The 24,654-nt window shown below is 29.3% G+C and overlaps 1 protein-coding gene across 7 annotated transcripts in view; it reads left to right on the top strand.

Moving 5' to 3' along the window:
- The window catches only part of LOC127287886 (pseudouridylate synthase 7 homolog), a 757,063-nt gene that overhangs the window by 506,576 nt on the left and 225,833 nt on the right, over positions 1–24,654 (top strand). For 2 of the 7 annotated variants that reach the window (XM_051315038.1, XM_051315030.1), the window contains exon 2: positions 3,386–3,418. In XM_051315038.1, the coding sequence (XP_051170995.1) occupies positions 3,386–3,418 (33 nt within the window). Of the gene's footprint in view, positions 1–3,068; positions 3,232–3,385; positions 3,419–24,654 lie in introns of those variants that run through there. The other 5 variants (XM_051315035.1, XM_051315031.1, XM_051315037.1 and 2 more) reach the window with 4 other exon arrangements.

Genomic DNA, 24,654 nt, shown 5'->3' with positions numbered 1-24,654 from the left:
TTTTGCGCATGCGCATATGGAGGGATGCGACATGGATAGATGTTTTTGATAATGTTTATATTTATTATTATTTCAACTATCAAACGTTCAGAATTGACTATCAATCTCTATCAAACAACCAACAAACGTTTACAAATGAAAAATTAGTATTTTTTTGAATTTGGGGTGCACTGTGAAAATAGCACACCAAAATTTGATTTATGTTTATTTTTTCTAAATATTACTATCAAACGTTAAATATCAACTATCAAACACTATCAAACGACCAACAAACGTTTAAAATAAAAAAAAATTGATTTTCATTAAGTTGTGGTGCTAACTTCACGGGCATTGAAAGTGGAAACAAATTTTCTTCCCCATAAGAATAACATTGTGTCGTCTGTTTGTTGTCCCTCAAGGCCTCTGACGTCATAGCTTGAACTCGAAATATCTCGATGAACTGACACAGCCAAATGTAGTTTAGCGTTGGTGACGTCATACGTCTACGTTTACGAATGCTCTTAGGTTCCTATAGGCGCTTGTATACCTCACCGATCCCGAGTATTATGTCGTGCAGCATTGGAGTAAAAGAGATAACAGATAATTGTGTTTCTTTTACTCCAATGATACACGACGGAAGTATACTCGGGATCGGTGAGGTATACAAGCGCCTTATTGGTTCCATACTAAGCAAAATAAATCCGGTCACGAATGCAAGTACGGGAAGCAAGAGATAGAAATGGACAGAGACTATCTCATGCCCTCCTTTACTCGTGTCCGTAAATGACTTAATTCTGCATAGGCCTATATCTACGGAAGCCTGTACGGCTCACGAGCATCTCGGACGCAAGTGGCGGTGTTTCGTACCACAAGTGGCACGAAGTCCGTCCAACTTGTGGCAAGTTCGTTAGTTCGTGCCACTTGTTGGACAGGACTCCGTGCCACTTGTATAAAGTGGATTTTTTGATGGGTCATTCCAAGAAGACTAGAATAAGGAGGTCTAACTCAGGTAGTGGGGGTATGGTAAGTATACGTATGAAATTGGTAGTTGCAGTAGGCGGATTTTCGAGAAAGGCAGAGTGTGCGGTAGACTTCTGCGCATACCAATACATACAAGTTTCAGTAATTCTTGACAAGGCAACAAAAATGTATATGTATTGGTGTGCGCAGAAGTCTACCGCACACTCTGCCTTTCGGCCTACCTCGAAAACCAATTCTTTACGTACCCCCACTACCTGAGTTAGACCTCCTTATTCTAGTCTTCTTGGGTCATTCACAAATATGACAATTCCGTTGGATTCTGTTGCCGTCTATTTCGTGATCAGTGCTTTTCATTTCAAGTATAATTTCATCCGGGCAAGTCCGTTTAATGTTTTTGAATAAAAATGAATTTGTTATTTTTTAATTGAAAATACATGTAATAGATTACATTTCAGTGTAAACAAATGATATTGACATCTTTATTAATCTTAAATATTCATAAAAATATACTTTTGATTTTAAAAAATAAAATTCTCTTCATGTATTTAAAATTAAAATATGACAACATAACCAAAAAAATTTATTTTTATTCTAAACTAAAAAAAATTTTAAAAACTAAGAAAAAACTTCCGCTTAATTCTTAGTGGAATCTTTAGTTTAGTAATATGTATATTTACGTTTGGAAGGAGTATTTATGTGTGAATTAATATGCTAATATTACTAATATCTAATAAAATTCATTTCTTCTTCTTCACATGAAATTGAAATGAAAAGCACTGACGAAGTAGATAACAACAGGATCCAACGGAATTGTCATATTTGTGAATGACCAGTGATGGGTTGTGACGCGTCACACGAAGTTTTGTACGTATAATACGTTTTCGACGTAATATACGTATAAAATGTATAAAACCATGTAGAAAACCACTGACATTTTGACATCTATATATGATCCTCTGATTTTTGCCATAACGAATTTTTCTTGATCATTTTTTAAAGAGCTTTGTTATTGTTTATAAAGTTTTGATTTAAAAATTGTTTATTTTGGGAGATACCAAACGACTAGACTGACAATATAATACTTAGAATATAGGTTATGTTATTATGCACGTGGCCCGGTGTTCACTCTTATCTGTGAAACCAACTTAGAAATAAAACCGATATAAAAACATTTCAATAATTAAAAATTTTGTTTTATAATTATTTAAATAATTAATAATTACCTAAATTTTGTTTATATTAACAACTTTCAATTGTTTATACTCGTAAATTATTAAAATTAAATAAGTTAAACTTGCATTTACAATTGGATTCCTTTGGAACATTAAAGAAAACACTGATAAGATCATTTTAGCGTTTAAGTGATTGAATTTTAGATTGTCGCGTGAAATTTATTCAATTATTATTTAATAATTTTTTTAGTTGTAAAATTATAAAAAATTGTTCTGAAAGAGATCTATTCCTCTCATTTTCCTTGACATTTTAAAAAAAAGTAGACCTCAATCCGATTATTAGAACGGAAGATATAGCAGTTTAAATTTTTTTGTTATTATTGCAAATCTCGTAAACTAACAAATATTTTAAGCTGAAATTTACGTTAAAGATTAGTCTTACTATATATAACAAAATTCCAAAGTTTCATTGCAATCGGTTAACCTACTCCGAAAAAGTCAAAATCTCACCTGGAATCGCACAGTAATGAATGATGTATTTTAATAAAGAATTTAAAATTGCCGCTCTTAAATCACGTGATCAAATGTAATATATATCGTGTAGAAAACTTGGCACGTAATATACGTAGTATTATACACGTAGAAAACCACGTATTATACGTCATGTATTATACGTACCCATCACTGTGAATGACCCTTCGAAAAATCCACTTTCCACAAGTGGCACGAACTAACGAACTTGCCACAAGTTGGACGGACTTCGTGCCACTTGTGGTACGAAACACCGCCACTTGCGTCCGAGACGTTCGTGAGCCGTACAGGCTTCCGTATATGTCAGCTTATATGGAAAAAAGAGACAGATAGTCTATCATCACCAATCTCTCTCGGCACGCAACTCACAATGAGAATCCGCATTCCAGACAAGACCTGATTCCAGGTCATTGATTATATATGTATATAGTTTAGTGTTTATAACCTTCTGTCACGTGTTCCTCTTAAGTTCCGTTAAGTTGATTTCAGAAGAAATTTCCATTTAAGTTGATTCTAATTTTGAAAGAGAAAAAATAAAGTCAACATTTTTCTGACAAATTGAATGCTTGTAGGTATTATATTCGTGATATCTAATTGCTTATAAAAAATTAAATTGGGGACTATTTATTACACGGACGAAGAATTTTGAGCATCTTGTCTTTTTTGAATTAACCCTAGGAGTAACTGAATTTTCTCACCCTCTAAAGGGTAACTGTGGTGTCTAGACACCCCCAACTTGAAACTTCTGTAAAAAGGTTTCTATTTGACATAAAACTAATTATATATAGTGATTTTTATTGGTTTTTTAGTAAGAAAAAAAATAATTTACCTGATTTTTTGATAAAATAAAAAAAAGTTGAAAAAACTTGCAAAAACGAAAAAAAACCGAAAAATTTGCAAAATTTGTCTTTTTTTAAGAAGATGTTATAAATATAAAATTTTACAAATTGAATATGTATATAATATATGTGATTATGTTATTATCAATAATATTTATAATTTATAAAATTGACTTAATCAATTACTTAAAATTGACGCTAAAATTTTATTTTGCACAGCCGTTATGCTGCGGGTTTTGTACCGTGAAGTCATTTTCTATAAAAAGTTAGGTTATGATTGTCTTTTTTACCTATTGTATTGCAAAAATAAATTTCACATTAAAATTTCATATGAAGTTATAAATAAAATTTTTTTATTTTTTCTAACAATATATATTTTGTGTAAAAATGTATTTTTTATAAAATTCAACTTATTCTCATGTTTAATCTATAAATTTTTAGTCTACTAGATGATTTGAACTGATTAAAAAAGATTTTGCATAAAATTTAAATTTGCCTATTTGGCAATTTTGTAACGTTAACCCAAATAGCACGTAATATTACTATAATACTAGCGACGTATTCCTCGCTCGCTCGGGTGAAGTTTAACCATATGATACGTACTGAATTTATAAAATTTCGTTACGTTTTTACGTTTAATGTAACGGTTAAGAAATAAATATAAAAATGTAAAAAATATTTACAACCGATGTTTATTTTTATATAATAATAACATAATAATAGATATTTTATTATTATATTATATTATAAATATGCTGTTATAATTATTTGTCTGCCTTTGTTTGTTTATGAAAAATATTTACATTAAATAAAAATTAATTTGTGATATTAATTAATTTTTTCAAATAATATGTTACTTGAAAGGCGCTGCTGATTATTTGTAGCGCTGCCTTCTGAATTTTGGTATTGAAAATAATTAATTGTATCCCTTGCATGAAAACGAATCGATTAGTATATATCAAGTTTACATTTGAGGTAAATTTAATAAATTAATGAAAGTTAAAAAATAAAAAATTCACATTTTAGCTGAAAATTTTTGTATTTATTTAAATTCAAGTTTAAATATAAAATAATAGTGTTCCTTGCATTGAAACAAATCGATATAATTGTAAATAATTATAAATTATATATTATTTTTCATTAATTTTTAGAAATATCATCTAAAATGCGAATTTTTGGTTTTTTAACTTCCATTAATTCTTTTAATTTAACTCAAATGTATAGGTACTCAAATGTTTATATTATTATATTATTTATGTATGTTTATTTGAATGTTAATGTTTTCTCCACGAGGAAGCAACTTTTTTGCTGATCGTAAAGAGGAAGCAAAATGTTCATGTAATGTACATCTGAATTTACAACTTTTTTAAAAGTTATCGTTATTTCAAAATTTTTCAAATATCTTCTATTATATTAAAATGTTTGTTTTGTATTTCGAAATTGTCCACGAAAACCGTGAAATTCGAATAAAAAACGTATATTAGGATAAAAAACCAGTATTATGACGATTTTTATGATAATGATAAAAAATTCGAAAGAAATGCAATACATTTAAGACAAACTAAAAAATATATTCCCAAAAGATGACATCCCCTAATCAAGGGATTCGCATCAAATTTGTAATTTGTTGCTATTTTCTAGAATTATAAAATAAAATGTGGTCATTATTGAAAATTTGATATTAAAATGTCCGCCTGATGGTGATATTACCGAGTAATATTACAGATTGATTTGAGTTACTCATAAAGCATCACAATTATAAATATATTGTAAGTCAGTGTCGCTTGTTTGTAAAACTCTGGATTTGTGTGCCTTGAGTTCGGGGTTCGATTCCCCGGTTGGGTACATTTTTTTCGTGAAAAAATATTCTTCTAATATTACTGCAATATTCTCGTATATTATTACCTTAGTATTACGGTATAATATTACTGTAATGTTACTGTAATATTACTGTTATGTTACTGTAATATTACAGTTATAATGCTTTAATATTACCGTGTAATATTACAGTAACATTATCCGGTAATATTACCATGAGGCGGACATTTTAATATTATTGTAATATTACTGCAATGTTACCGGATAAAATTGCTGTAATATTACTGTAATATTTCGTGCTACTTCGGAAGGGGTAACTTGGGTGTAAATATACCGTACACGTATTTTAATTTGATACAGAGCTTTTCCTGGAGCAATAATTTCGCTCGCACTACCGTATATCAACTGTCAGATGTACAAATTGAATTATCGTTATGATTCCGTCGCGAATAATGAATGGTTAAGTCAAGAAAATACTTTGAATGTTGTTTGGGGTGTCTAGACACCCCAGTTACTACTTCTAGGGTTAATTAAAATTAATTTTATAAGATTTTTATTTAGTATTTATTTTGTACTTAAACATAAAATTAGAATAAACTAACAATAATTTCCAAACTGAAATTTTCCACCGGAATAGTGCCATTCTGATTTAAAAAGACAGTATCTACATTTTGCGGCATTTCGAGATATTCGAGAAAACCTGTTTTTATCTGTACTTTCTTTCGCATAATGTTTTTTAGAAATGTAATGACGCTTTTTTACTAATTTGAGTATGCTGAATTTTATTATGCAAAAAAAATTAACATTTTTTATTCCAAATATGCGAAACTGTAGATATGTTTAAAAATTAAGTGCGAAATTGCAGTGAATCCTTTTTAAATAACATATCTGCGTAGATGTGTTTTTCTGTCAGGAGAACAGCCCAAGTACGGTCGACTTTCCTGACGCAAGAAACACTATCTCCGGAAACTCAATAAATTTACTTCTTCAATTTTTTAAAAAATTGCATTACAGTGTAAATTTTTGATTAAAAGTCATTAAAATGTGCTTTTTAATGTCTAACAAAAAAAACCTACAAAAGGTAACATATGTTTTCCGTAAAATCTGTCAAAATTAGCTTCCACAGCAAATTTGACATTAGGGATGGGAATCGAAATGAAGTAATCGAATATCGATTAATCGATCGAATCTTCTAGAACAGTAAAAAGAAGTCGATTAATCGACACTAAAATTCGAATATATTCGACTTTATTCGATTTTTTTAAATCCATAAATAGGTAAAAAATTGCGTTAACGAAAAAATTTTCAATAAATAAATTCATAATTTATCATTAAGAAAGCATTTATTTCAACAAACAATTATAAAATTAAATTATTAACATTTAATAATTTTTTATAATAAATCTGAAAAGTATAAAATTATTTAGTTAATATTCGAAAAAAAAAAATCTGAAAAAATTGACTGATTTTTTTTCATAATTTCTTGTTTCTAGTAACCAATTTTAATAATAAAGTGCATGTATCATGATTCCGATAACCTATTATTTTTAAGTTTAAATTTTATTAGTGTATATTTTTCTCGAAAGTTTTTATATGTATTTAAGAATATACTTGCCTAAAAATTTTGGCAAACACCACTGTGGTAAAACATTGGTAAAAGCTTTGTTATCATTCACTTGTCTTCTTAGTTTAACTGGTTTAACCATTAAAGTCGTTAATAGACATTTGACGGACGTTGTAGAATCTGATTGTGGCAGGGACGATTAACCGCTCATGTTGTGAGCCAAAATGTATTTCCAAAACTTGCCACGCTTTTTTGTCGATTAGTATATCTTACTAATCGATTTCTATTATTCGATTAATCGACACCTACTATTCGATTTTTGCTTATAATCGATTTCGATTTTACCATCTCTATTTGACATTTTTAATTCACCTCTAAACATAATAATTTTGATAAACATTTTGATAGAATAAAATAATTTTTAAAAAATATTACAAAATGGCGGCGTTACAGGCGTTTGAAGTTGCATCTTTAATTTTGCGCCGTGCAGCCTACAGGTCATAAATCTCAACCAAAATTAAAATTTTTACCGTTAAGTTTTCGATACATAAAAGTAGTGTTTTAACTTTAAACCCCCCTTAAAGGGAATAGGATTTCGACTATTTCTATTTGCTGCTTTTATCGTCAAAAATAGGTTTATTGAAATTATTAAAACAATGCTTAAAAAACGGTTCTTTTTTCTTGTATCTTATTGATATAACTTGAAACATAATCATAACTTTTTTTTTAAGTTCGGTCTTTTTTATTTTATTTATTTACTTTTTTTTGAAAGCTAAAAATGTGTATTTTTTATGTTAATAAAAAATGGAATATTTCACAAATAATTAAAGTTAATGCTATCCTGAAGGTACCACTTGAAAGCTGACGTTATTCCGCATCCAACGAGCCCTATACCCTGCCGGAAGAGTGGTACTGGATTGGTACTGGAAAAATGGAACTGAGGGCTCAGTACTAACTCAGTACTAATTTGGTGCATTTTGGTACTGAAATGGAACTGGGAAATTTACCTGCGAAAAGGATCGAGTTACCGTCCCGGCTGAAAAAACTTGTACAAGAAAATGTACAAATTCTTGTACATGTTCATTAATGAACTTGTATATTTTCTTGTACATGTTCAAGTAATGTTCTTGAACAAGTTCAGCATCCGGAATTGAGACATGTTCTTGTACCAGAACTTGTACAAGATCCTGTACAAGAAAATATACTTGTACAAGAAAATGTACATGTTCTTGTACATATTTTTTTGTGCAGGTTTCATGTACATTTTCTTGTACTAGATGTGGAACATGTTCTTGTACATGTTCATTTATGTCTTTTGAATTAAAAATTAAATACTTTAAAGGCTGCGCAGTAGTTTTCTTAAGCCTTTACAGCTGCGCAATAATTTTTAGCAAGCATAAGTGAAGAGTCTTAATAGTTATAACTTATTAAATTTTCAAATTTTTTTCAAAAACATTTTTGAACAAATGTTCTTGTACAAGAACATAAACGTGTTCATGTAAAAGTACTTGTACATGAAACCTGCACCAAAAATATGTACAAGAACATGTACATTTTCTTGTACAAGTATATTTTCTTGTCCAGGATCTTGTACAAGTTCTGGTACAAGAACATGTCTCAATTCCGGATGGTGAACTTGTTCAAGAACATTATTTGAACATGTACAAGAAAATATACAAGTTCATTAATGAATATGTATAAGAATTTGTACATTTTCTTGTACAAGTTTTTTCAGCCGGGGTTAATACCCTCATAAAAGTGAAAAGCGACTAGCTTTTTCAATATGTTTAAACTAATACTTTATATTTATTTCAATATTATATTTGTTTTTCAAGGATTTATATTATTTTCATACATTATTATGCATATGATATGACCTTTGGCAGCTAAATTCAAAAATGATGTCCATTTTTTTATCAAACTTAAGGTATACGAGATAAATTATAACTTTTTGAAATGTAATTATTTTTTGATAAATTTTAGATATTCATAATCTGGAAATATCAAAGAATCTCAATATATATTTTTTAAAGTTGAGTTATTAAAATTACAAATTTTTCAAGTCATAAAACTCGGGTTAAAATTATAATCCTTCTACAAAGGACGTAGGGGTCTATTGTTCAAGGAGGGATTGCAATATAATTTCTAAACTTAACGGAAATTTTCTACAAACTATTATGTTCTTTTTGCTGTTTTACACGCATATCGTGAGAGAAGTTTTGTTGATCTAATATACCTTTAAAACTATTGTTGAAATACTTTAAAAATGTCTTCTTATGGGTAATCAGGTAGTGGTACTGAAGTGGAACTCAAGCCAAGTCCAATTCAGTACCATTCCAGTACCACTCATTCGGTAGGGTATGGACTATTTTGGATTAGAGGATTTTCTATAAATAATTGCCATGTTAGCCAATTGTTTATTAACAATCCACTAAGCCAAAGTACTCCATATAGGGCTCGTTGGATGCGGAATTATGTCAACTTTTATTAAGTAACGTCAGAATTACGATACCTTTATTCGTTTATAAAATATATAAATTTTTATTTTCATTAATTAATTAATTAACTAATATCTCGAAAATAATAAAAAAGGACATCTCTATATTTTTGAGGTAAAAATGCACATTTTTAACTTTAAAAAAAAATTTTTTTAAATTTTAAAAAAAGACCGAAAAAAAGTCAAAAAAATTTTTGATTTTTAGAAAAAAGGGTCAAATTTTGAAATTTTTTTTTCACCAATCGCAAGAGCACAAAAAAATTTAGAAAACATACAAGTCAAAAATTTTTTTTGTTTACTTACATAATATTTACAATTTTGAGTTACTTAATTAACTATTAAGGTTAATAAAAAATGGTATATTTTACAAACAAATAAAGGTATCGTAATTCTGACGTTACTAAATGAAAGTTGACATAATTCCACATCCAACGAGCCCTATATGAAGTGCTTTCGGTTAGTGGATTGTTAATAAACAATTGGCTAACATGGCAATTTATAGAAAATCCTCTAATCCAAAATAGTCCATATAGGGCTAGTTGGATGCGGAAAAACGTCAGCTTTCAATTGGTACCTTCAGGATTTCAATAACTTTATTTATATGTGAAATATTTCATTTTTTATTAACATTAATTAATTAATTAATTAATATCTCGAAAATAACAAAAAAGGACATCTCAATATTTTTTGTGGTGAAAATACACATTTTTTGCTTTCAAAATAAAAAAAATAAAATAAAAAGGACCGAACTTAAAAAAAAATTCGAAAAAAGGTTTAATTTTAAAAAATCGGACAAGTGCGAGTTACACTCGCACTGAAATCGAGGGTTCCGTACTCGAAGCGAACTTATTTGGTATAAAAACAAATGTTTAAAAAATATGTGTTGTATGACAACTAATATAAGTGATACAAAAAGGAACAATTTTGTAAAATTCAAGAAAATTGTTCCTCTTCGTATCACTTATATTAGTTGTCATACAACACATATTTTTTAAACATTTGTTTTTATACCAAATAAGTTCGCTTCGAGTACGGAACCCTCGATTTCAGTGCGAGTGTAACTCGCACTTGTCCGATTTTATTTTTTAAAAAATATTTTACTAAAAAAATATAAGAAACATAATTTTATTTCAACTCGCAATATATTTATTGTATTTACATTTTAAAAATATATTGAATATTAAATTTTATCTTTCTAAGTCAAAAAGAGATAAAACTTAAGATATTGATATAAGGCTAGTAGCTGCTTGTCAAGGAAAAATCGAAAGTTATCTAAAAAATAAAATTTGTTTATTAATTCCAGAAAAATCAACTCCAATCATCCTCGCTATATTTTTTTTGTAATCTACACGTAAAAATACGTCAAAATATATAAATTTGAATCACTGTAGAAAAACTTTTTTCGTTTTTTGCGGAAAAATACATTTTTTTCTGAAATTTATCATTTTTCTTCAAAAATTTGATAAAAATTGATCATCAACTCCAATCGCGCTTACATTTTTTCCCTGTATTTTTCACGCAAAAATTGAGTTTTACAGCAAGTATGAACAGTCTGGATTGAATATTGTGTGCGCTAGGGAGAATAAATCATTTTTTTCGAAATTTTTGATTTTTCCTTGACAACGCTATGTAAATTAATCCGAATCAAGTTCGCTATAATTTTCCTGTAATTTTCACGTAAAAATACGTAAGTGTGTCAAATTTGAGCTCTTTATGTCAAAAGATGTGGCCGCTAGGGGGGGGGTACATACTCATTTTTAGGTATTTTTCGTAAAAATTCATGGTTTTTCCTTGACAACGCTATGATAATCAACTCCAATCATGCTCGCTATATTTTTTTTGTAATCTACACGTAAAAATACGTTAAAATATATAAATTTAATTTCCTTTAAATAAAATTTTGTTCGTTTTTGGTGGAAAAATACATTTTTTTCCTAAAATTGTCATTTTTTCTTGAAAAACTTGATAAAAAGTTAATCATCAACTCTAATCGTGACCGCTTTTTTCCCCTGTATTTTTCCCGTAAAAATACATTTGTATACTAAATATGATCTGTCTGGGTTGAATATTGTGTGCGCTAGGGAGAATAAATTATTTTTTTCGAAATTTTTGATTTTTCCTTGACAACGCTATGTAAATTGATCCGAATCAAGTTCGCTATAATTTTCCTGTAATTTTCACGTAAAAATACGTAAGTGTGTCAAATTTGAGCTCTTTATGTCAAAAGATGTGGCCGCTAGGGGGGGGGTACATAGTCATTTTTAGGCATTTTTCGTAAAAATTCATGGTTTTTCCTTGACAACGCTATGTTAATCAATTCCAATCAAGTTCGCTATAATTTTCCTGTAATCTACACGCGAAAATACATATGTGTACTAATTTTCAGCCCTCCAGATAAATTTATGTGGCCGCTAGGGGGGGGGGGGTACACGATTTCAAAAAAACCGATATTAATAGGGTTCCGAACCGAGTACGGAACCCTAAAAAGGGTCAAAATTTGAGTTTTTTGAAAATTTTTTTGCACCATTCGAAAGAGCAGGAAAAACATATAGGACAAATTGAGGCACCCAATCGAACAACCGGTCGCGAGCTCGGGCCGGACGCTCGGAAGCCAGTCAGCGTACGAAAATGTCAATAAAATGGAAATTCAAAATTTTAATTTTTTAAATATATTACCTTATAAAAAATTAAAAGCCACATCGTTTTTTCCTTTAACTTTTTCTTGCATCTTTTTTTCTTAATAAGAAATTTTCCATCTTTTTCCGTTTTCGAAATATGAGTCGCCGGAAAGTAAAACCACACATAAAATTCTGACTCCCATTGAATTAACATGGCCGTCAGAATTATATGTGTGGTTTTACTTTCCGGCGACTCATATAAGAGAAAAACTGTTTTTTAAAAAAAGAAAATTTTCATTGTTTTTTTTACTTCAACTCGCGACAGCTTAGACAATTTTACGAATTTCTTAATGAAACAAAAACGAAAATACGTGTTATTATATTCTACGAGTGACTAAAAAGAGAAAAAAGTTGTTTTGATTAAAAATAAAAAAGTTATTATTTTTTTAATGAGACATTGCAAAATTCATGAACTGCAATTTTCACCCTGTATGGAATTTTTGGAAATTTTCACCAGCAACAAACTTCCAGTGAGAAAGTTGTTCATTAGGTCCAAAGAAGTTTTCTGGAAAGTTACAATGCAATTGAACAATTAATAACAAAATGGTGAACGTTTAAACTTTAAAGTTGCGCGAGCGGCTGAACGATTGGCGTGCGTTTGCTACGTAATAACTTAATTTCTTATTAAGAAAAAAAGATGCAAAAAAAGTTAAAGGAAAAAAAGATGCGGCTTTTAATTTTTTATAAGGTAATATATTTAAAAAATTAAAATTTTGAATTTCCATTTTATTGACATTTTCGTACGCTGACTGGCTTCCGAGCGTCTGGCCCGAGCTCGCGACCGGTTGTTCGATTGGGTGCCTCAATTTTTCTTCTTTTTTTATGTTTAAAAGTTACAAGTCTTCAAATATTAACTGTTTAAATTTTTCAAAAAAATTCAACCCCCTCTCTCTTCGACAGTTTTTGAAAAAACCTAACAATACTACGTTGTTATATTACTCACCCCTAGGGCTAAACTATGTGCAAGTTACAGCTCGATCCAATCAACTTTTTTTCTCTTAGTTCGCTACAGGAATTTTACCCCTTATATATTCAATATTTCATATCAATTTATTAATAAACAATATTATTTTGAATTTATCACTCGGCGACACTTAATAATTTGTGAGATGTTATCGATTACTAACTCGGAGTGATGAATAACATCTTACAAATTATTATTAATAAACAGTTTATTAATAAAGAAAAAATATATTAAATTTGAAAAAGTTCATATTTCAATAAAGTAAATGTAGATATGTTTTTTTTAGGAAAGTCAGGTTGAGTTCGGTCAAAATTCTGATGCCAAAAGGCACTATGTACTTGTGTTTTCGTCTATCAGGAAAGTAGCCTCTAAACATTTCGAGTTCCTTACCTCAAAAAACATATCTACGTAGTTATGTTTATTTAATCAGGAAATAACTAGTCAGTCGACCTGAAATCCTCATAAACTTGTAGATGTGTTTTTAGCATTAGGATTTGTCGGACATTGATGTAGATAGTTCTTTTTATTGAAATTAGCGCCTAATTAATTCAAAAATTAATTAAAATTAATAATTCTAATTAGCACAGAAAAATGCGTCTTTTTTTACGAACCCAACTGTTTAAAAAACTCATTTTCCATAAAATAGTACATAGTGTCTTTTTTAAATCAGGATGACAGAATAAAATCAAAACATAGCCTTAATCATTGATGTACTCTATACTGCACCGTGATAGATATTTTATATCTTATCTTATACCACGGAGTAGTATCAGGAGGCTCCACTAGGTGGGCAAATTGTGAGAAAGCCGAGTCCGATTTTCCGGAAATTAATTGCTCGAACTAGTATTAACTTCACTAGCGGTTCCTAGCGGAAAACTCTTATAAGCTCTAAATTTAAACTGTGGTGCATGTTAAGTGGTGAGATCATGAAGTAAGAATAAGGAGACTTCACTCTAATGTCAAGTCTGTCCTCATTCTCTATAACATCATTCCAGAAAATTCGAATAGACAGAGGTGGCGTTACTTGCGGGAAAAAAACGAAACTGTTGATTTTAACCTATGAAATTCGTCTGCTACTACTATAATAAACACCAAGCGAGTGCTGTGACAATACACATTTGTGACATTTCAAACAATATTTTTTATTGTTTGCAGAATTTTATTTTATAATAATTTAAATTATTAGAATTGTTTGTAATTGTAATTACAATTGATTAAATTGTTTATAAAAAGAAAAACGTTTTCTTTCTTTTATTTTAAAGAAGAAGATCGCTATCATAAATCAAAATAATTCCCAAGTAAGTATTTGCTACAAATTCTTATTATATTCTATATTTTTAACTTAACAATTTAATTTCATGTTTAAAAATTTAATCTAATAAATAATTTTCATAAATTTATCGAAATTTGAAGTAATATTTATAAAAATTAAAATTTATAATTAACACCCTGCTAAAAATAAAATCAGAAATCAGTCTCAAAACGTCAGAAATCCTGACGTTTTGAGACTATTTTGATGTTCTGTGATGCTGCTGACTAATTCTGACTTAAATGGTTTTTATGGGCCTTATGTTTCTGAAAAGTTACTATTTTTCACTACGTTTTATTTTTTTTGTAAAAAGGGTTCCAAGAGAGGTACCAAGGCCACTCAGACCCACCATATAACTCTATTATGTTAAGAAAGCCATTAATTTTGAAAAAAAAAATTTTCTATATTTTTGGTATTATTGATATGAAAATGAGATATTTGGAAGATTCAATTTTTCAGGAATCTAGACATCCAAAAAAATTCTGTAAATAGTTAAAAATTAAAAAATTAAATAGTTAATTTCTATGAACAATTTTTAAATATGTATTTGAAATCCTCAGGACAATTTTTTTTATTTTTTTTTAAACCGCTTATTTACTTTTACCTACTACAATTTACATTTTTTTATATATTTTCTTTTTCCAATAGAAGGGTCCTTTCGAGGGTCCATTAGGTTTTATGACTTTTTAATGCAAAATAAAAAATTATTTAAATTTAAATAAATATTTTTTTGAATGTTATATTTGTAATTTATAGATTTTAACGATTCCAATAATGTAAAACATTATGTAAAAACTCTAAAATTACATAATGATTATACAATAAATACTCCATTAATTAAAATTAATTTTCAATAATTTAAAAATATTTGCAAAAAATTTTATATCGTTGTAATTGTATTAACATGTACATTACGAATATAATATTTAAAAATTATTTTTTTCAAATGCAACAATTTTTAATTTTGCAATGAAAAGCCATAAAACCATAAAAGATCCTTCTGGCCTATACTTTTCTTTTTGTCCTTTTCTAACGTACATATAATATACATGGAATCACGTTTGTAAGACAAGGACAGAAATAAAGGGAAGGCGTCAATGACTACGACTATACTTTTAAAGTCCCTACTTCAAATTTTTATTTATTATTTTACAGTAGCTAGTTTCCTTACATTTAGTTATAAGAAAGCAACATATGTTGAAAACCTATTCTTACCACTGTGTTAACTCTATATATATATATATTTGAAAAAAATTAGAAATCGCTGGCTATTTCACATAAAAGTTTATTTTTTTACAACTAGATGAGCAAAAACATTCTGGTCTCTTGTAAAATAGAATATATGAATTGATTGCTCAATCAATCTCTGAGCGAATTTGATCCAGTTTTCACTCAATATAAATTTGATTTGAACCAAATATTGCATCTAATTATAGTGCAGTATGCTAAAAAGAGAAATTAAAATTAGTAATTAAAATCAGTTATTTCTATATAACACATATTCTTTTAAGTTCGAATTCAAATAATATTTACATACGAATTTTTTGTTTAATTAAATATGGTGGATTTCACGTCAAAAATCCACCCAAAAAAAAAATTTTGTCCAATTATTCCCAAAATTTTTTTATGATATGTCCTATAGGTAAGTAATTTGTCAGACAAATATTTTTGAATTTTATGAAAAATTGTCCAAGGGGGAGGGGGTGAAAGTTTTGGACTTTTGCGTGACACGCTCTACTTTGATTGTTTATCATACTTCTGTTACGTCTCAAATAGAGAAATAACTAAAGAAATAATATTTTATTTTATTTGTGGCCGCTCGGTGATTCAGTGAATTCCTGTTTCATTTACAGAGCAGAAGGCTCTGAGCTAAGGGTACAGGAAAGAAAGAGAATGGTGATTTTTAATGACAAGGTTACAAATTTATTTAGACAAACATTTAGAGTTATAAAATTGATCTTTGAGAGAGAGTATCCTGAAGCAACCATTCTTGAAATAAGGGGAAGTCAGCATTCCACTGCAACAAGGAATGTAAAGGTTACTACAAATTTTTATAAGAAATTAGGAAGGATTTAGATAAAAAGTATTACAACTTACCTTGAAAATTTAGATGTAAGATGTATGAAAAAGGACCACTGCTGTGTTCTAATTATGATAGGAACTTCTGGTACCAGATATAGTTTAAGAGCTCACAGGAAGGTTGACGGGCCTTGGTGATGACCACAGGTCCGGAGTTCAGTTGATTGAATCAGCTCTTCTTGACGTAGAAATTTTTAACACTTGACACAGAGATTCTTCTAAGTCGAACTTGAGTATGAAATCGAGCAGAGTAACAATGCTTGTACTAGATTTCGTATGTGAACTGGTACCAAATATGAAGTAGAAGTAACGTGTATGATGAAAAGTTCTGAACTGGTAGATGTTATACGTATGAAGATGATTTGAGAACTGATCTCTTCATAAAAATGTAGTCCTTTTATACTGAATATTCATAAGAGAATATAGCTATATATTTTTCACCCTTATTTTGGAAGCCGATGTTGAGTCCTTCTATACTGAACATTCGTAAGAGAATAGTGCTATATATTTTTCACCCTTATTTTGGAAGCCAAGTTGAGTCCTTCTCTCTCAGTTGAACGTAAAAAAGGGGGGTGTGAACCATTCTAATACAAGATAGAAAGAGCACGACTACGGTTATTCGCAGCTGTACAAGAGCGTTTATGGTCTTCTAATGTAGTGATACCACAGGGGTTCGTCGCATAGGAAAATTGGAAAGAGAGCATTTATTACATCGTCTGATTTTAGCACATAGGGAAAATTAGAAAGAGATCATTTTGTTTTGTGGGGGTGTGAGCTCTTCTAGTGTCAAAAAAGATTTCTCGCTTCTATTTGTATGTTTTAGAAATATAGTACATAGACGTAGGAAGATACAAAACGCAAGGGTCATTTATACATAAAAGAAAGATGTTCAGTCGCGCGACAATGGGGCGGGAGTTTTCATAAGAGAAAGGCATTTAAATGCGTAACAAAAGCACGGGTGTTTGTCGCAGAGACATACAATTCGGTATTGATTAAAAGAATTCTTATAATTATGAATGTAAAAGTTACGGTGACGTGACACTTCAAAGGAAAAATTTAAAAAAAATGGGACATGGTTTTTATAGATTTTTTCATAAGCTTTCGAATTCCGCAGTCTATTTTCAAAAATTTTGTTATTTTGACACAAATTTTGAAAAAATAAAAATATATTTTCACTTTTCTCATCTTTGGGTCATTTTTGTTTCTCATTTTTAAAAAAAAGCTGAGATTTTTTCCGATGACATACTCAATTTTCAAAAAACCGTTACTTTTTGTTTTCGATAAATTAATTTTTGAATGTTGCGCATCACGTCGTTGCGCCGCGCAGCCATTCGCGGTGTTCTGATACGTGTGTGAATATTTAATATAATCATTATTGCAGGATTCTAATTTTTGTATTCTGTTTTTTATTACAAAATCTGAATCATTGTCACTTTCTAAATTCTCATCAAAAATATAATCTTTATTATCTGATGGGAGAGGAATTTTTTCATCAATTGATTGAGAATTTTTTTCATTTGCAAATTGAATTTCAACTTTTGTTGTCAGCTTTGAGAATTCAAATTGACAGTTTTGCAAATTTTTGAACCTTCAGGTAAATCGGGATATTTATCTCTTAAACTCTGAGAAACAGAACACAAACTTGTCCTTTTATTGTGTTTCTCTTTTTTAAATGGATTTATACACTTATTTTTCCACACATTTTGTTTTTCTTTAGAATCCATTATTAAAGAGAAAATATCAAATAAATAAAACGTAACCTCGAATTTAAAAATGAAAGAAGTGATAAAAAATCACTAAAATGAGAGAACACTTACCTTTCAAATTAAATAATAAAAAGAAGTGAAACCAAATCTTAAAACTAGAAACAAAGTAAACGATAAGAAAAAGTTGTTGAAATAATAGAACACTTACTTTTTAAATTAATAGAAAAAATCAAATCAGACCTTAAAACTAGAAACAAAGCAAACGATAAGAAAAAGTCGCTAAAATAATATAACACTTACCTTCTAAATTAATAGAAAATAATAAATCAAATCAAACCTGAAAACTAGAAACAGAGCAAACGATCAGAAAAGTCGCTGAAATAAGAAAATACTCAACATTAAAATTAAAAGAAAAAGGAAATGAAACCAAACCTTAAACCTCTCAAATTCAAAAACAATGAATAAATTTCAAATGGACGAGAAATAAAAATCTTAGCAAAAATGAATTTCTATAATAATTTTTTAATACACTATTCGACTTGCATATCCCTGTGTAAACATTGAAAGAGAAATGTCTTATTTATGTGTCGGCCATCTGGCGGCAACATTATGAAGAACGAAGTGCTTCTCACCCGCAGGAAATATATCACCCCTGGCGGATTGCCGATTCAAACAGCTACACTAGCGCCACAGTTGAACTAATTTAGGCGTGACTCGCTCTAAAGCAGTCTCTGTTTTGACAGTTTATTTCAAATTATTTAATTATTCTGATATTTTTATTGCGTTTGTAAAATTATTTTTAAGCGTTAAATAAAAAAAAATAATTTAAAACACATGGAGTGCTACAGAGCGAGTCACGCCTAAATTAGTTCAACTGTGGCGCTAGTGTAGCTGTTTGAATCGCCAATTGGAAAAACCGAGTTGTAACCGAATTGGGTTACGATTCGGTTACGTTTCGGTTCATTGTGAAATATTATCGTTAATCGACGAAATATGTAGTAAATAACTATTGGGAATGGTTAATATACATTTAGAGTGCTTATTTATGCAATAATAATAATAAATTAAAATATAATTAATTAATAATAAGTGATTTAAGTGTACAGTGCAAGAAGACTAGAATAAGGAGGTCTAACTCAGGTAGTGGGGTACGTAAAGAATTGGTTTTCGAGGTAGGCCGAAAGGCAGAGTGTGCGGTAGACTTCTGCGCACACCAATACATATACATTTTTGTTGCCTTGTCAAGAATTACTGAAACTTGTATGTATTGGTATGCGCAGAAGTCTACCGCAAACTCTGCCTTTCTCGAAAATCCACCTACAGCAACTACCAATTTCATACGTATACTTACCATACCCCCACTACCTGAGTTAGACCTCCTTATTCTAGTCTTCTTGGTACAGTGCATAAAGTTGTTGAATTACCATATATATGTATATTATCATCAGCGGCAGCTGTGATACGCGCGTTAAACTCTAGATGGCGTTAAGTATTACTTTGTGAATGAATTTCTAAAATTAAGCCCTTGAGTGTCAAATATGTAAGTTAATATATAAGTTTTAAAAAAATAGATCAATTTATTAAAACAACTTTTTTGATTTGTACAAATATAAAAAAAAAATTTATAACGAACAAAAATTTTTTTAATGAGAAAAAGTTGTTTTTGTGTCAAAATTAATCTTTCTCATTTTTCTTTTTTTGAATAAATTTTTTTTGAATTTTTGAATAAAAAATTTTTTTTCTCAATAAAATGAGAAAGATTAATTTTGATACAAAAACAACTTTTTCTCATTAAAAAAATTTTTGTTCGTTATAAAATTTTTTTTTATATTTGTACAAATCAAAAAAGTTGTTTTAATAAATTGATCTATTTTTTTAAAACTTATATATTAACTTACATATTTGACACTCAAGGGCTTAATTTTAGAAATTCATTCACAAAGTAATACTTAACGCCATCTAGAGTTTAACGCGCGTATCACAGCTGCCGCTGATGATAATATACATATATATGCTAATTGAACAACTGTATGCACTGTACACTTAAAAAACTTATTATTAATTAATTTATATTTTAATTTATTATTATTATTGCATAAATAAGCACTCTAAATGTATATTAACCATTCCCAATAGTTATTTACTACATATTTCGTCGATTAACGATAATATTTCACAATGAACCGAAACGTAACCGAATCGTAACCCAATTCGGTTACAACTCGGTTTTCCCAGTCCGCCAGGGACGTAACACGACACGGCGCGGCGTGACGTGCAACATTCAAAAATTAATTTATCGAAAACAAAAAAAACGGTTTTTTGAAAATTGAGTATGTCATCGGAAAAAATCTCAGCTCTCTTTTAAAAATGAGAAACAAAAAAAAAATGACCCAAAGATGAGAAAAGTGAAAATATATTTTTATTTTTTCAAAATTTGTGTCAAAATAACAAAATTTTTGAAAATAGACTGCGGAATTCGAAAGCTTATGAAAAAATCTATAAAAACCATGTCCCATTTTTTTTTTAAATTTTTCTTTTGCAGTATGATAAATAATCAAAGTGAAGCGTGTCACGCAAAAGTCCAAAACTTTTACCCCCTCCCCCTTGTACAATTTTTCATAAAATTCAAAAATATTTGTCTGACAAATTACTAACCTATAGGACATGTTATAAAAAAATTTTGGGAATAATTGGACAAAATTTTTTTTTTGGGTGGATTGTTGACGTGAAATCCACCATATTTGCTAAAGCAAATTTTATTAATTGAATACATTAATATATGATAATTGGACTGAAAATGTTTTTTGATCAATATAAGAATATACCTATTTTAACTTTACTTGTTAATTTTTAAAAATTATAAAATTTTTTTAAAATAATAATAATAATCATCAACAAAATGTGTTGATAAAATTGAAAAAAAGTAATAAGATCTTCTATTTTCATAAAACCGTATTCTATTTTTAAGATCTCAGTTAGGTTAGTTTAGTTCAGGGGTTAGGTATTCGGTTTGCGTTCGTTAGGTTGTGAGTTCGATTCCCTGCGTTTGCGAGATTTTCTTCGATAGGGGTAAATAAATATAATAAATTGTAAAAATAATAATTGTATGTGTAACGTAAAGATAAAAAAATGTTGTACGATAAATGATTTTTATTTATTTTTTTAATTAAAAAAGATTGATTTTATCTTAATTTTTAAATATTTGTAGTCAGAATTCATGAGAAGTAAGTTTAATGATTTATGGTATGGCCAAAAAAAAGGGTCAGCTCCGACCCTCATAAAAAATCTAACTACTATTGGGATCTGACATTCGTACACATGCCATCTGGTGTTGAAAAATGTAACTAGTTTTGGATAACTATTTGTGTCACTTGCAATTGTAGCTCCGCTGTCATTGTTAATTATTTTATTATTATGAATGAAGCTACATTTTTACCGCGTGAGAAATCTTCCTGCAGAATTAAGTGTTCTGTGAGAGGCTGTGGCAGTACTGTAGCGAAAAATTTAAGCGTAATTTTCCATAAATTTCCGAAACCAAAACAACGAGTAGTGGATGTGAAAAATACGTTCGATAATTTTGAAAAAGTCGATCAATTAAAGGCCTGGAAAAATGCTTTAAAAATAAACAGTATAAAGCCTTCTATGAGAGTATGTTCTCTGCATTTCAAAAGAAGTGATTACATTTTGCCATGTAAGTTTAAGATTTTTAAATTTGGAGGTTATATAATCTTTCATATTACCCGTGCATGTGAACATTTTGAAAGTTAATTTATCACTGTAAAAACGGATAAATTAATTTTTTTTTCACTTCTTGTTAACAGACTTTCATAATGAAAAATGAAATACATACATTTATAAATTTTCATATAATTACATGAAATATAAAGGAAAATAAAATATTTTTCTTGCACATGTATCGCTGGATTTGAGAAAATAATTTGTATAAAAATAAGATTTCTTTTATATTTTTATTCATGTTTGTAAATAGGAATGTAAATAGTAATTTTGTATTAAAAAAATTCACTTATACATTTATTAAATTAAGCAATATTTTTTAAACGATTTTAAAAACGATTTTTAAACATGCATCCCATGTTATTCCCATGTAAATTCACTAAAAGTGTTACCCAATTTACGCCATATTGCTTTAGGCCCCGCCCCCATGTCAGATCCCAATTGACGATTCTTTGACTAAACCTCACTTATTGTGGTGTGCTGTGACTGCAATCGTAACAAAAACAGTCTCAAAACGTCAGAGATCCTGACTAATTTTTTGACGTTCTGTGATTTTATTTTTAGCAGGGCAGTATTATTTTTCCTTTGAACAGGTAAACGTAGGATTCAATACGTTAAACGGAATTACCTTAATTCGTATCAAAGAAATATTCAATCTTTCTTCTCCTACTGCAGATTTGTAATTTCTTATAACTTCTAATTCTAAAAAATGTAAATCACATACAACGTGTTTTTTGAAACTTTTCCCCTCCAGGGATTGCGTCTCTCCAGACTTGAAGAATAATTTAATTTATAAAATTTTTTCAATAATGCAAAATTCTATTATTTGTTAAACTTTTTTAAATTCTGTACAATAAAGTATTTTTTAAATATGAATGATTAGTTTATATTTTATGAACAACTCTATTACTATGTAATTACCCAAGTAGCACGTAATATTAAAGTAATATTACAGCAATATTACCCGGTAACATTACTGTAATATTACAGTGATATTAAAGTATCCGCCTCATGGTAATATTACCGGATAATGTTACTGTAATATTACACGGTAATATTAAGGCTTTATTAGTGTAATATTACAGTGATAATACACGAGAATATTGCACACAAGTCCAGAGTTTTACCAACAAGCCACACTGACTTACAATATATTTATGAGTAACTCAAATCAATCTGTAATATTACTGTAACATTACCGTAGTATTACAGTAATATTACTCGGTAATATCACCATCAGGCGGACATTTTAATATCACTGTAATATTACGTGCTAGTTGGGTATAATATGTAATATACAGGGTGTTCCAAAAGTATGGAAACTTTCAAATATCTCGAAAAGTACGAATTTTTGTAAAAAAGGTTCAAGACAAAAGTTGTTCCAAACAAAAAGATGTACATCTTTGAAACCAAAAAATTGGGCCCGGAGCCCAATGTTGGGCCCTACAATGAAAGAAGTGGTTTTCTTAAATAAGACCACTAATTTTCAGTATCAAATTCGTAATCCCCATGAAATTCTGCGTTCAGACATGTGGTATAAGTGCCCAAAATATTGGACCCAATACAAGATATTGGGTCCAAAATTTATCAACAGATAAATAAATTTTAAAAAATCGCATCTTGGAGGGATTTTGAGATCACAGGATTAGAAATTGAGCATAGAGCCCAATGTAAGATTCTGCAGCCCAATGTGAGGGCCAAATATTTTTGGAATTTGTACCACAAGTCTAAGCCCAGAATTTCATAACGATTACGAAATGAAAGGAAACTAATTTTTTTACTGTAGGCCTCACATTGGGCTACGGAATCTTACATTGTGCTCTGTGCCCAATTTGAAAAGTAGCTTTGAATTTCTAATCCTGTCACCCCAAAAACTCCAAAAGATGCGATTTTATAAATTTATTTATTTGGCAAAAAATGTCGAGCCCAATCCCAGACATTGGGCCCAATATTTTTTGGCTTTTGTACTACAAGTCTAAACCCAGAATTTCATAACGATTCTTAAATGGATACTGAAAATTAGTGGGTTTTATTTAAACAACTAATTTTTTTTAATGTGGGTCTCACATTGGGCCGCGGAATTTTACATTGGGCTTTGTGTACGATTTGAAAATTAGCTTCGAATTTCTAATCCTGTGACCCCAAAAACCCCTAAAGATGCGATTTTTTAAATTTATTTATTTAACCCAAAATGTTGGGCCTAATCCGAGACATTGGGCGCAATATTTTTGTCATTCTTACTACAAGTCTAAACCCAGATATTCATGGGGATTACGAATTGGATACTGAAAATTAATGGGTTTAATTTAAGACAACTAATTTTTTTTACTGTGGGCCTCACATTGGGTGGCGGATTCTTACATTGGGCTCTATGCCCAATTTGAAAATTAGTTTCCAATTTCTAATCCTGTGATCTCAAAATCCCTCCAAGATTGACCATATTTATGACTATCGTCATCATTTGGATGAAGAGAGTATGTACAATGATATACTTGTCTATGAATGCAAAAAACATACGGACCTTTTCCTTTTTGGAACTTCTAATTTAGCTCCCATGCTAGCAAAATCAAATAAACTGTTATACGAACGAATATTTTCTCTGTAATTTTTACCCACAGAGGTAGAGTCACATAATAAATTTTCTTTTCGATTTCTGTTTCTAAAAACAATTTTTTATTCTTACATTCTAAGTTCCTTTATTGGCCCTCTTTTTTTTCAACCTCTGTTTCTGTCAAAATTTTTACGCATTAAATCATTTTCTAGACGCTGCTTTTTTTCGATTTTTGTTTCTAAACGCAATTT

This window comes from Leptopilina boulardi, unplaced genomic scaffold (assembly GCF_019393585.1).
Source record: "Leptopilina boulardi isolate dan_hultmark-lab unplaced genomic scaffold, ZJU_Lbou_2.1 LbouV2_377, whole genome shotgun sequence".
In the NCBI taxonomy this organism is placed as follows: domain Eukaryota; kingdom Metazoa; phylum Arthropoda; class Insecta; order Hymenoptera; family Figitidae; genus Leptopilina; species Leptopilina boulardi.
Note: the sequence above shows the minus strand (reverse complement) of the source record. Positions and strands in the feature narration are given on the sequence as shown.